At 30.8% G+C, this 15014-nt stretch overlaps 1 protein-coding gene across 1 annotated transcript; it reads right to left on the reverse strand.

Annotated features, from left to right (window-relative positions):
• Positions 1 to 404: 404 nt before the first annotated feature.
• On the reverse strand, positions 405 to 7542 carry LOC113518384 (acanthoscurrin-1-like). Its single transcript, XM_026903283.3, has 4 exons — positions 7408 to 7542; positions 6472 to 6643; positions 1211 to 1433; positions 405 to 572 (listed from the first exon to the last, which is right to left on the reverse strand). Exons 2-4 carry the CDS (start codon positions 6635 to 6637, stop codon positions 524 to 526), a joined length of 438 nt encoding a protein of 145 aa, XP_026759084.1. The 5' UTR covers positions 6638 to 6643; positions 7408 to 7542; the 3' UTR covers positions 405 to 523.
• Between the last annotated feature and the right edge of the window lie 7472 nt (positions 7543 to 15014).

Below are 15014 nucleotides of genomic sequence, written 5' to 3' on the forward strand. Positions count from 1 at the left end.
AAAATATCACTAAAAGCCTTACTGCTGTTGCCAATCCGCCTGTCAAGCGTGGCAACTACTGGCAAAACTGCCCTTCTGGGGAAGGCTTTTATTTAGCAGTGAACAATTAAGAGCTGATATGATGATTACAACAGCAAAAAGTATGAATGATAAAAGTTGTTTTATTCGTGGTTATGTAGCAATAAATAATTTCGGAGATATTGGCTACTTTATCTCTTTCTTTTTTCTAAAACCTATTAATTACGACGCAAAAATAAAAAATAAAAAACAAGTTTCTTTTGTTGCTACTGTCAAGAATAATTATGATTCAAGTGTGCCATTAGAAATTTTAAATAATAGAATTATTAATGATAGTCTTTTATTTAACTGTTCCAGTTATTCCCCAAAACTTTAAAGAAAACAACACAAAATATTTATTTTGTTATTAATCAAATACATACATATGATATGAGTCGGTATATTATCAACTAACTATACATTATTATCAACAAATAATCCTAACTAGTATTTAAACAGGTAAATTTTACCAGTCTTCTACTATATAAGTGCTATATGGATAGCTCCTGTAGCTCCTGAAAAGATAAAATTTAATAATTATAAACTTATATTTGATACAGTCTTGTCATATAAGATATAATAGACGGTACTAGAGCGACGGTATGCGATCCTCTGCTCAAGTGTACCAATAGCAGTCAGTAGAAAGTGGTCTCATAATAATTACAACCGCCATGATAAAAGTATATATACTCATATTAAATACAAGCGATCCGGTGCGGCTTCGCACGGGTAGATATTTTTTTTTTAATTTTTTTAATGCAATTTAGAATGGCCAACAAGCTACAGGCTACCTGATGAAAAGTGATAACTGTCGCCTATAGACATGAGTAGTACCATGGATATAACAGAGTAATAATAACATTAGGGAGAAATGATTATTAGTAATGAGGTCCAATAACCCCATTGCTAATAAAATCCTCTATTAGGTCGACTTCTACGCGGTGGACCCTGGTAAACATCTCATCATCATCATCAATTCTTGTGGAATTGATCACAATGAGCTAACTGACCTGCTTTCATCCTCACTGATGCCCCGCCAGCGTGTATTGGCAACACTAACTATATAATAAACATTTGTAAGAGGCTGATATATAAATTGCGCAGTACCTCCTCAACAGTGAACACCAATTGTTTTCACGAAACTAAAACTTGCCTGTATCCACCGTATCCGCCATAACCACTCCTATAATATCCTCCATAGCCCCATCCACCTCCATAACCCCATCCGCCTCCATAGCTGCGTCCAAGTGCAGAAGCCGTCAGGGCACCGCCGACTACACCAGCGCCAATCGCCTTGGCACCGAGTAGACCAGCGCCCAACACGCCAGCACCCAGTACTCCCGCTCCAATAGCACCAGCGCCCAATAGTCCAGCTCCTGTAAAACAGAACAGAAAATAATATAATATAAAATCTTTATTTATATAAACTTACTCTATAGACTCTATATTTATTTAATCATTAGTACATATATGTGTACATAGCGAACTTAATGCTAAAAGCATTCTCTCCCAGTCAATCATAGGGAAGTGTCAGAATACTCGAATTCGGTACTGGTAATTATTGATATACATATATGGTATATATTTATATGTTATATAGACTATTTTATATATTGTAAATTCTATCGTAAAAAATAAATACTAATTTAACTTCATTTTACCTATTTATAAACACGAAAATAAGGAGGTTTAAATTTGCCTATATTTTTATATTGTGATATAATATCTTCTCAAATTCCGAACCCATTTTAATAATTCCGAGTCGAAAGGGTTCATATTAATTTTAATTTAGTCGGATTTTTAACGAAATTCTAAATTGTTGAACAGTTTAGAATTTCATTTAGCTTTTCTTTAACTAACTTCCTACGATCAATATTTACCTCATTCCGATTATAGTCAATTATTTCAGAAGTATGCTGTTATTTACTTATTTTTATACTTTTGTAAGTACGTTTTTTGGACTTCAACATTCAAGCATGCGTGATAGTTAGTAGTCTATCACCCATGAGTATTAATAATTATATTGTATTACTATAGAATTAAAACCGACATTTATTTTAGTCTCAATAAGTTGTTAATCAACAGATGTTTAATCATGGAACGCAAAAATCATTAAAAGACCTACATATAATATAAATGCTTAAGTCCATATGCAGACATAAAAAACTATTATCATGAGCTTTTACGGGACGATTTCATATTAATTGCATAATTAACTCACTATAAGGCTGCTGTAACTGGTTTAAGATACTTTACTGAAGTATTAGAACGCAATGCATATGATTTTATAGACAAGCAAGTATTTCTGTACAATTATTTATACCATATAGTACAATCATTTCTACTCGGGTATATCGATTCAAGTCGACACGGTTGTATGCGTATCACGCTCTGTATTCAATAATTATAATATAATGCTATGAATGTAATCTATCATGAATCCCTAGGGTTGGAAAGTTAGTCCGCCGGTGGGATATTAACTAGGTATATCCGTCTACTTTGCACCTCAGCGCTCATGTATCCATCACGTTACGCATAACAAATAACTATCCATTTTGCAATTTAGAATATTTCCTGTTTTACTAATATAATGTAGGTTATCCTTACTGACATTCATCATATCAGCTTTTAACTGTCCACTGTTGAACATAAGCCTTCCCCATAAGAGGAGTTTTGCCAGTAGTTGCCACGCTTAGCTACCGGAGTTAGGCTTTAGAGATGTATTAAGAGGGACGCTGCTCTCTTTCCCTCGCCCTCCTTTAGTGGTCTTTTACGACACCCACGGGAAAGGAAGGGGTGGCCTATTCTATGCCGGGACTACACGGAAATCATTGCTAACATTAAAAAAGTAAAAATTGGTATTGGAGAGGAAGAGATTGTTATTAATACGGACCACCAGTCCTATTGTTAGCTTAAACTATCGTGCTAAATCCCAGGTAATTGACATGCCTTTTCATCATCACCTATCATCCCGTACTAGTGCCCTGCCAACGTATACCGTTAGCGCGGGCGGAGTTGACATTCCATTATCATTCATTAAAAAAAGGGTACTATTTATTTCGATCACGTGGATGAAGATGCAGGTTAAAACTTACATAGGTAGATAATTAATTAGTTTTTACCCTCGACTTAAGAAAGAGCTAAGAAATAAACTCACTGTCATGTTTATAATATTAGTAAGCATGAAGACATTAAAATATTTGTATTTGCATTTTTTTCTCTTTATGGTACCCAATATCTTAGAAAATTCTAAACTGATTTTGATAATGTCATTTGCATATCGTATGTACCCGTGTTCATCCCGTATTAATTTTCTCATGTTTGAAGTTGCTGTCTTCTCTTTACGAACCAATATCCTGTATGTTAAAATTCAAATAAAAATAGACTGTTCCTTACTTATATTGGTTTTTAATACCAAATTTATAACTGTGAAAATAATTGTCTACTTTGTTTTCTCAATTGTCTGAACCGTTTTTAATGTTATGAAGAATAACAGTAGTTGAAGCCTACGTTCAACAATATAGCATTATAGCGATATAATGTATATAATAATATAGCAATATAACGTTCAAATATCTAACAATATATAGATAGCTGTAATAATGAAATATAAACTTCCTTATTTATAAAGAAAGCAAAGTCATTTTTTATTAATCATCTTATCAAGTCCTTCAACATAAAGTCTTTTGTTGAAGAATTTGATATCATAAATTTGATTTACAAGACGTGTACTCAATCACGTTTTAATTATGCATTAATAATTGTATATAAATATTTTATAATTCTTATTTGTTTAAAAACCCGAATAAACATTAAACGGTTATTAAAAATACTCGAGACAATACGAAAAGGGTAGGGTATCCTTCTAAATTAGTTACTAAGGAAACATTTTCTATAAATCTATACCATGAAGTTATATTCTTAAAATAATAATGTAAAGATTTATGTTAATAAGTTTGTTACCTCTTAGAGGTAACAGCTCTATAAATTAACCATACGCGTATTTGACATAGAGGATATTACTTTTTTATATATTCTTGTCACGCAGACAAAGTTGCGGGCACAACTTGTTATATATATAACAAAACATTTCATCTCCAGTTATCCTGATAGAAATCTATTGTCAACGTTACGATATTTCAGTTAGTAATTTCCGTCAAAAAAGCCTCACTCCACTGAATTGTAGTTAAGAGTTTCAACACACAATACCTACTATAAAATTGCCTTCTATTTTCTACTTCTATTATGAATTAATAAAAATCTATCTATTACTTACATACAAAAAGAAAACCGCAAAAAATAAGTACCATTCAATACGTGTACTATAAAGCCAGACAAAGTAAATAAAAAACAGACTATAAAATAAGATGTTAGTTTTAGTAACGATATTCTTTATATTATATTATACTGTTACCACATAACACTCTTATAATTTAGTAAAATGAATCTAACACTCTGATAAAACAGCAAGTTTCTTTTAGAAGAGCTTTAGAATTTTTTTAAGGATTAGAAAGAATTAGAACTATAAATTTAATAAGAAAATTGTCTTCTTATGCGTTAATTAATACATTTTCCGCTTGTAGGTATAATACATGGGCTTAACTCTAATATGTCGGGTACGAAATGCAAATAAAGTTATAATTTGAATATTTATTATACATTAGAATACATTAAGAGTCGCTATCAAACGGAATATTTTGATGCCATATTCTATAAATAAAAGTTTAAAATATTATAGTTAGACACCTGTTTTGTTTAAATATTTATTTTTTGTCGACACAGATTTTGTGATAATGTATGTACATAAAACCCCATGATTCATGTTTCTATACCTTACTTATTAAAAGTGTTCTGAGGAAAAAAACAATGGTATAGATTCTGAGGTACCTTTATAAACTCTAAATCTCTTCGTGTAATTACTGTTTTATGAAACATCATAAACTAAATATATCATAATTTGGACTTAAATCTAGAGTATTAGAAATGTAGTTCATATTGAACCTACGTATAAATATTTTACTGTAATAATAAATTAAAATTTTTATTGTAGAGTCAGTTTAGAGCAATGGCGTCACAGAATCGGCCCAATAATACATACTTGTAGATATAATACAGCATTACTGCAGTCGAATCCGTAACGTAAATACGAAACCACTTAAGTAAACGTCACATTCGATGTCTATATATGTACATATGTGACGGAAAATTAATGAACTCACTGTGTTTTTGTCGTTCCCGACAATTGTTTTGACTTCATCCGGAAGTCTTCAGGGAGCGTTTGGCGCTTTACGTCACAGCGTCTCGCCTCAAAAAATGAACAAAAGTTTTAAAAAATCATTATTGATTTTTTAAAACGTTTATACGTTACATTTTGTGCACATTTTATAAGTATTTTTCAACACGTTTGACCAGACTGGCTGTTTAATTAAGTTTTATTAATTGTGTTGTATTTTTGATGCCCCTTATTTGATCGTGACTGTACACCTTGAGTTTTTTTTACACCGTTTGAACTTTATCTTATTTTGCACCCACGATACAAGTTTTATTAAGTCTTCTAGAAATCTAAATTAGAATATATTTTAACTCAGTGTTCATAATAATATTAAAGTCAATCTAAATTAAGTTAACCTGAGCTGCACTCGCAATACAGTTAATCAAAATAGACATAAGTCATAAATGAAAAATAAAAATCTATTTTGCTTCTTCTATATTAATTAAAAATATTATTTAATTTATAAAAGTGATATAGAGTTATTTTAACCTAATATAAAAAAACGAATGCAATCACATTCTTATATTTACAATCAGATATCAAATTAATCACTATTAATTTGATACGTCAAAAATAATATGTAACATATAAATTTTGTTCAGTGTTAAAATAGTTCGTTCGTTGATTCGTTCGTTTCGTATGACCAACATGGAAGTATCTATATTCTGTCAAATATAATCAATTCGGAACTGGTAAAACTAAATCCATAATATAGAAAAAAACGTTTCAAATTTCGAACCCCTTTCGTTTAAACATTGATATTATCCAAACAAGCATATTCTAACGAATCCAAAAATATTTATTAGAAATTGTAATATTTACTTAATATTATAAATGTAAAAGTGAATTTGTTTATTCTTACTTTACAGCACCTTAAAGCTTTATCCAATCAGTATAAAATTTGCTTTACATGTACTATATGGCATAGAAGCTTCCTTCAAAAGAGGGAGACTTGGTAGACGGGCTGCAAACCGCAGTTAGGTGATAATTTAAATGAACAGTGTTTAATTTTTATTAATAAAAATACATGAAAGATAGAAATATACAATATTATCTCTTTATCTTAAAATCTTATTCCTTAAATTACTAAAACTAAATTATTTATATAGTAACAAGCCTAACAATATAAGAATCGTTCTTACCGAGTAGTAAAGATCTCTTCTGTCTGTTCTGTTCTCCCTCAGGCACGATCACCTCGAACTCCTGAATGTCATTGGGTTGGAGCGCAGTCAACAGGGGGCCATGCTCTGCCGCGAGGGAGACTGCACACGCCACCAGCACGGCGAAGATCAGGGTGCAAAACTTCATTATTATCTAAAATGTTGATATATTTTTTAGAATTTCAATAGAAATACATGCATTGAAAACGATACAAGCGATAGGTTTTGACTTTAGAATAAAAATATTTTTTATTCAAGTACGAGTATCTTAATTGTAAGGTCTTGAATTGTAATTTTCAAAAATTTATCATTTCCTATTAATTCCATCATCCCAGATATATATTTAAACAAATGCCACAATTATACTGTAGAGCATAGTTAATTTCGGGTAAATTTCAATTCAAGTTCCTATATAAAGTTTTTGTCCAAAAAAAATTAGAGTATTAACAAAAACTAAAATATACGAAACGCTTATCTTTTATATAACTTGAGATACTTTTAATGTATATATATTTGTTTATCTGTTTATCTTTATATCAATCCATAAGCACGCTTTATGTATTATAAAGATTTAGATTCAGGTAGGAAGTCAAGTGCCTTCAAGATCGTTATTACATGCATGATTGGATATCCTATATAAATAAAATGCATTCGGCTCTGACTGTCTGCCCTATATATTTATCGCATAAGGAACTGGGTATAAATAAATAGATTACAACCTCAACTATTTTAAGTAGTTTTTAATTAAAAATTTACTTTATTTGGAATGACCAAATACAACAAATGTATGGCTTAAAAATAGCTCAATGAACTAAATGGCCTATTATGTCGAATGTCTCTAATTGTTATATTATTATTTAAAGCTATATAAGAAATATATAAGACGCAATAGCAAGCTTAGGTATATTGAGGACTAACCTGTTTGTTTAATGTGCGGCTAGCACACTACAGCAGGCACGAAAAATACTGTCCAGCGAAATCCTAATGGTGTCTTTTATAGGTCGACTATCGGAACGCACACGTAAACATTATACCAATATCGATATAATATTATGTCATTGCCCCATGGAACGCATGTAGCCGCCCCGCTGGCGTATGGCAATAATATTAGGTACGTATATATTATTAAGTATATTATTAGGTATAATATTAGGTAGGCCTAGTTCCAAAAGTTCAATATTCAGTAGACGTTACAACAAACATTTGTTAAGGCGCATAGTTAGCGAACAGGGAAGCTTGGGAATTCCTTAGTTGGTAATAATCTAAAATAGAATGCCTATATTGGATAACAGTATGTTAGAAGAATATATCTACCAGCATGTCGTGACCGTGACTTCTTTTGCGTGTTAGTTAGAAATGAAAATTTTTAAAATGAGAATTGTTCTTTATTTATTGTTAGAGAGGCAAACAAGTAGACGGTCGGTGATGGAAAGCAGCTACCGTCGCCCATAAACACTTGCAATACGAGAGGAGTTGCTAGTGCGTTGCCGGCCTTTATCATGAATAACTTTCGATACCAGACAGAGTACATTTTTTTAAATTCCCCAGGTGATAATAGGGTGATTTTCGGAACCGGTATTAGGTACTTACATTATCTGATTATTCTTCATAATAGCCTTATTGTTCTCAGGTACCCTTCAATATAAATTAACGATAATAATGTAAAATTAATCCGTCCTTCAATTTCAACGCCCTCGGGCTGCGCTCGACCGAATGAGGACTCCAAACTCCAACCACTTTTATCAAATGAGCCGTCTGCTTGTTTACTATTTCAAGTTGTATAAAATATTACACTTTATTCTGTTTTGTCTTTATTTTCTTTATTATTATGGAAATATTATTCAAATTCATTCAATTATTTTATAACGGCAATAATGGTGTATTAATAATGAATAAATAGTCCTATAAAGATATGTAAATAAATAATGCAATTAAATTATGAATAAAAAGTATTGAAAAGATAAATATGGAATAAGGTTAGCCATACTTAAATATTACATACTTATTTAAATATTGTCGTATAATAAATATCTAATAGTCAATAAGTCTCTTCTTCACAATAAAACCCTCTGAATACTACTTATCCCAGCTCACATGAGATCGTATTTATGTAAAATACATCGTAAATGCAGATAGACTTCCTTGGGATAGACTATTTGCATGATCAGTGATCTATTTTAGTTAGTAATAAACCTTACTAATATTAGAAATATAAAAATGAGTTTGTTCATTCGTTATTTCTTTGAGCCTTATCGGCTTGACAAACCATGAAATTTAGTATAGGTACATATTGTATTTGAGACAGAGAACAAAGACTACTTTTTATCCCGGCCATACTGAAGAAATGCAAAATATTTAATAATTCAATGTTTTTTTTCTTTTATATTTCGTTATATTTCTTTTAAACTCTTATACAGTGATATCATTGGATATCATTTGTCCATTTATATCCACAATGATGACCCTAAATAAATTATCAATAATGAAGGTGAATTACTTATTACTTATTCTACTATAATAAGAAAATGGAAAATATTGAGATAGAATGGTAGGCGAATATTTTTTTTATATACAACTTAGAATGGCAAACAAGCTGACGGTCCACCTGATAGAAAGTGGTAACCGTCGCCTATAGACATGAGCAGTATCATGGACATAACAGAGTATACTGATTCGCCCATGATACCCCCCCCCCATGCTTTGCCATTCCTGAGGACTCAAGTGTTATTCCACTGTACCCTGTAAATTCACGCCATATCCCACCCTTCAAACCGAAACACAGCCATGCAAACACAACTGCTTCACGGTTGAAACACGAATGGAACAGAGGTACCTAAGCAATCGACTTTTGTACAAAGTCTCCCTCGATACGGATAGGTTATATCCTAAATTAGAACATAAGATATTTCATAAAGTTATCTACGTATATGATCGAATGACGAAGCCGCGAGCTACAGCTAGTCATGTCATTGTAGTAAAATACCATTGACATATGTAAGTATATTGTTGTTGTTATACTTTATCATAAAATAGCTTAGCTAGTAAAATATATTATTGATATTTTACTAGCCATACTCCAGTATATATAGCAAGGGGTTATGGGGAAGATTTATGTCCAGCCGTGGACAGTCAACGGCTGAAATAATAGTAATAATAAAATTTAACATGAACTGTATCATAAACAAGTTAGTCCATTAAAACTACAAGTACTTTCCTTAAAAACAATTTTATTAAATTACAATTAATCGATATGAAAAAATTTCAATTGCTCCTATTCAAATGGAACATTTGCCATTGCTTTTATTCTGCCTACTCCCCGAGACGACATTTATATATGTATGTGTGTAAATGGCATAAGTATAGATAACAATACACCGACATGCAACTAACGTATACAAATAATAATACCTAATGGTTTACTTGTTTATCTATATACGGAACCATATAAATACTTCTGATAATGGTACAAGATCCATTAACTTGACGAGAACATGAAAATTTTCAATCAATCTAATTCAAATCTAGTTTATTTTACAGATTGTCTTGTGAATGTTGCAATAATCGCTTCAAACTATTGTGATGCTACGAGTATTATTATTTCTTTAATATGGTAAGAAACTGGTTATTTGCATAATGTTACTCTATACTAATAATAACACTCCTCTGCAAAAAAGAACGAGCATTTAATAAAAAAAAAGGTTAAACATTTATAATTTATTCTAAAAATATTCAATAGATATAAGAATTTTTAGTGTCTTCACATTTGATCTTTTTTCTTGTTACATGTTAAAATTTACTAACTTGTTATAATGTTAAATCGTGATTGAATCCGGAATGAACATATCCAAGACATACCAAATTGAATGAAATAACCCGAAGAATAAGCTGAAGTGGATTGCCACAAAACGGACCATAAACTCTAATAACTTAAAAGTGGTGGGGAAGAAAAATTCTCAGAAAGCAACCACGTAAGGCAAACTTAGTACAGAACAATCTCCACTGAATGTAGTGACGAAAATGGATAGACGACATGTTGCAAGGAAACAGGTGAGGCAAGAGATTTTGGATCATTTCTTATGGCAATCAGAGGTGGGCAGGCATGAAGGAAACCTACACGCAATTATAGATAATAAAGAACGATAGATTCACTTATATATTTGACAAAATTGGAAGTCAACCTACGCAAACTTCTAATACAATCTCAAAAAAAGAGATGCAACTCTTAATTCCAACTCATGGTGGCTTATTCTCTTAGTAAAATAGGGAGACTTTGTATAAAAGTCGTCTATATGGTCATGTCTGTCCCACTTATATTTCAGCTGTTAAATATCTATACTTGCATAGTTGTGTTCCAATTTAAGCGATATAGCAGTGAAATTATAAGGCATTGAGACATAATACTTTAGCCCTCAGAAATGACAATGAGTAAAGGATATCATGAGAATCACAGTGCATTGTGTAATGTCTACAGTACTGTTCATGTCTATAGACGACGGTTACCATTTCTCATCAGATAGGACATCTGTTTGTTTCTTTAAATTACATAAACAAAATGTAATATTCGTAAAAACCATAATTGCATGTGTCTTTTTTTTATAAATGCGTTTATATCCTTGTGTGAACTTGACTTCACATTGAAAAACAGATCAACAAACATTATTATGGATATTTATATTATAACCTTCGTAATACAATGATAGGTACTTTATATAACTGAGGTATTGATTCTCGGCCAAACTAATTTTAGAAAAAATCTCATAATCCTTACTTTATATTTTAATGTGAAAGTGTGTTTGATATTTGTTAGTGCCTTAACGACTTTACAAATTTTAATGAAATTTGGTATGCAAATAATAGGTATAAGGAATGGAGAAGGACACTACTTTTTATCCCGTCCAGTGAACATATCCCGATCACACAGCAAAGTCGCGAGTAAATACTTCTTTAGATTACTGACTTTAATTTTAGTTATCTATTATTGTATTATATCTAATGGAGTACAAGAATAATCATAATCATTTACTATCCTTTTATTTGTCTATCCTGTTTTTTTTTTATTTATGTTTTACTTTACAGTAATCTTCCTACTTTATATTAAATGTATCGTCATGTTTGGCATTAACAATAACAAAAATATTATAAGTATATAGGAAATCTAGATTTAAGAAAAACAATATGATCTATTTACATATATAGTAAATTCTATTAATATTCATTCTATTCATTTCACTTATTTCATAACAATATACATTGTTGTTAAAATATTAATGTCATTCATAAATTCATATTACATAATTGTGATTTTTAAATAAATAAATTAGATAACGACTGACTTGACATTTTTTATAAAGAACTAATATTTTTCAATTCACCTATTTAAGCGTGACTGAGTATAATATTATATAGACATCCAAATATTTCTACAAACTTTAATATTTACATAGATGAAGTATAACGTACTTACGAAGTGACACATTTATATACTTATTATTAAACGAGCAAGTAGTAATTTTTTTTAAAACTATATTCCACTATTGAGAATTCATTATATAATTATTTACTTACATATATTATTGTTATTATTTGTCATTTGCCCTCTCTGTTTAACGTAACGATTGACTGGTTGAGAATGCCATCAGGCATTAAATCCGCCTTGTTGTTTACAAGTTTACTTTAATATGTGCAAAAGTATAAATAAATATAAACAAAATATAAACGTATTACTATTGTAATCACAGTCAACATAACAAGGATCGTGTAGTGAAAACCACACTGGAATTTTCCTATATTCAATTGAAAGGTTCGAAGGTAGGTTTCGTTGGGAATTTAATGGTTTAGGTATATTGGAATATCTAATACTAAACTGTATCACTAATTTTAGACTTCGTATACGACATTAATAAAACTATGTCGATAGTTAGCTATATAGAAGCGGTTTCCTACTAATATTACAAATATGAAAATTTGTACCTAACTATGTTTGTTACTAAATTACACTTAAACTTTTGGATGGAATTGAATGAAATTTAGCTACATTCTAACTAAACACATAGGATGCATTATATATTATTTCACGCAAACAAAACCACGAGATACAACTAAATGCTAAGTTGTATCTATCTTATCCTTACTAATATTATAAATGTGAAAGTGAGTTTCTTTATTGCCTTATAGCGCTTACTTAATCACTATGTATATATAAAGATATACACATGCTATAAAAAAGGATATAGTTTACTTACTTACCCGGACAATAAATATATCCTGGTGATACAGACAAAGTCGCAGTTAAAAGCTAGTTAATATAATATATCAGAAAGTTTGTAAAAATAGATGGGTGGATGGATGTTTGTTACTCATTCACGCAAAAACTACTGAACGGATTTAAATGAAATTTCGTATACGGGTAGATTATTCTAAATTAGCACATAGAGTACTTTATGTTCTTATTGACGCAAGTTAATCCGCGTAATACGGCTTAAAAATATAAATTTAAATAAGTTATAAATATAAATATATCTTCAGGTACGAATTTCGTTTATTTATTGTACTTAACGATGTCTCCATAAAATTTCAAATTTGGAATACTATTAGTATTTATGATAGATGAGATGGCTTATCTTCCATACGTCTACTATAGATGTAACCCTATCTTATTATATTAAACATATATTTTTGTGTCTAATATTTTAAGTCCATTTATCAATATGTTGCAGTCATGCTAACGAAGTCGCGAGCACAGCTTGTATATTATATTTCTAATCAATCGGTGAATATCACTTTTAGATCCGGTTGGATTTTACGCATTTGCTCTTTCCAAATTTAATCAGTTATATTAGAAGTGATTCACACCCAAAAAATGTAAATCAAATAGTTAATGTCAGTAAACCGTATGTATTTTATTGTATAAAGTTGATATATCATGGACAGGGTAATACTAAAGAAATTATAATATTAATATTTACAAATATACGATTTTTTTGTGGTGTGATATCTGCACCAATTCTACATATTTACCATCATTTTTATTACAATCGGCAAATATTCTCATCATATTTAGCCTAGCCTTTAAGTGTCCACTGTTGAACATAAGCCTTCTCCATAAGGGGAGTTTTGCCAGTTGCGGCCAAGTTTAGAAGACGGGTTGCCAAAGGCAATAAGGCTTTTAGTGATGTTTTAAAAAGGACGCTGCTGCCTATCCCTATACCTTTAAATTCCCTTAGTCACCTCTTAGAACACCCATGAGAAAAGAAGGGCTGCCTATTCTACGCCGGAACTACAAGGCTTTCATGTTGACCCCATAACAATTATGTCAAGATTAAGGTAGGTTTATTCGGAATAAAAATTTTAAATTTAATAATTTAAATTTGTTTCAAGAAGTTCAAAAAGCAAAATAATCATATTTTTAAAATATGCACAAAATAAATGTGCTGATTAAACTGTTTTATATATTAACTCTGATAGAAAGTTATTGTATGTATATAACTAGACTAAATTCGTCAAATTCATAATTTATGACATTTTCTGAGATATCTGTGACAGAGTAACAGATTTGCGAATAATTTAATAAATAAGGTAGAAAAGAAGAAACGTGAGCAAGAGTTTAGATTTTTCTAGTGTTGGCATCATAAATAATAATTTATAAAATGTATAAAATATTTTTTATATATGGTAACATTTTCTCTTCTGTCAACCAACACTGTTGGAAGTGCATATCTCCCTCTGTACCGTACATATTTAAAATAAAAACTAATTCAAAAGAGGTCCCTATTTTTAATTTATACGACCCTACAACAATACCCTGTGACCTGGGACCGAAGAAGCTAGAAGCCGACAAGTTACAGTTCATGCTCATAGTTTTTATGGTGAGCACCGTCTAGTACTTACTACAAGAAGTAAGAGTCAACTAAGAGAACTTAATGATCGAGGGAGGAATTACAGGAAATCCTTTCAAGGAGGAGGCCTATGTTCAGCTTTGGACAGTAGACAAATTAATTCAAAGGAGGTCTCCATTTTTAATTTGTACGACCCTACAACAATACCTTGCGACCTAGGACCGAAGAAACTAGGAGCAGGCAAGTTACAATTCACGGTCATCGTTTTCATGGTAAGCATCATCTAGTATTTACTACAAGAACTAAGTAAGAGTCGACTAAGGGAACTTAATGATCGAAAGTGGAATTACTGGAAAACCCCCCAATGAGGAGGCCTATGTTCAGCTGTGGACAGTTAACGGTTGATATGGTGATGATAATGATATTATATGACGTCTTATTTTTATCCAACTATATTGAGAACGACCTTTGTTTTGAGGAACGACTTTAATAATGTCTGTGCTTCCCAATTCTTAGGTATATATTATATGTATTACTTAGAGAAAGACTAAGATTAAAGTCAAAGGGTTAAGAAGCACTGTAAATTTTTATTGTTATATATAAATAAGTATAATGTATAATTATTTTTCATGGTTTTTTGTAGGAACAAAGATGCAAGGTTTTTTCAACGTATTTATACCTACGAGAATA

The sequence above is a fragment of the Galleria mellonella genome, unplaced genomic scaffold (assembly GCF_026898425.1).
Source record: "Galleria mellonella isolate WM207_F2 unplaced genomic scaffold, CSIRO_AGI_GalMel_v1 utg132, whole genome shotgun sequence".
In the NCBI taxonomy this organism is placed as follows: domain Eukaryota; kingdom Metazoa; phylum Arthropoda; class Insecta; order Lepidoptera; family Pyralidae; genus Galleria; species Galleria mellonella.

Bases quoted from the DNA above. Each gene is read 5' to 3' on its own strand.
- LOC113518384 (XM_026903283.3), bottom strand. From the start codon at position 6,637: ATGAAGTTTTGCACCCTGATCTTCGCCGTGCTGGTGGCGTGTGCAGTC. The intron at 1,434-6,471 runs GTAAGAACGATT...TCTGTTTTACAG, and splicing joins GAAGAGATCTTTACTACTCG to GAGCTGGACTATTGGGCGCT. The intron at 573-1,210 runs GCAAGTTTTAGT...TTATCTTTTCAG, and splicing joins GGCGGATACGGTGGATACAG to GAGCTACAGGAGCTATCCAT.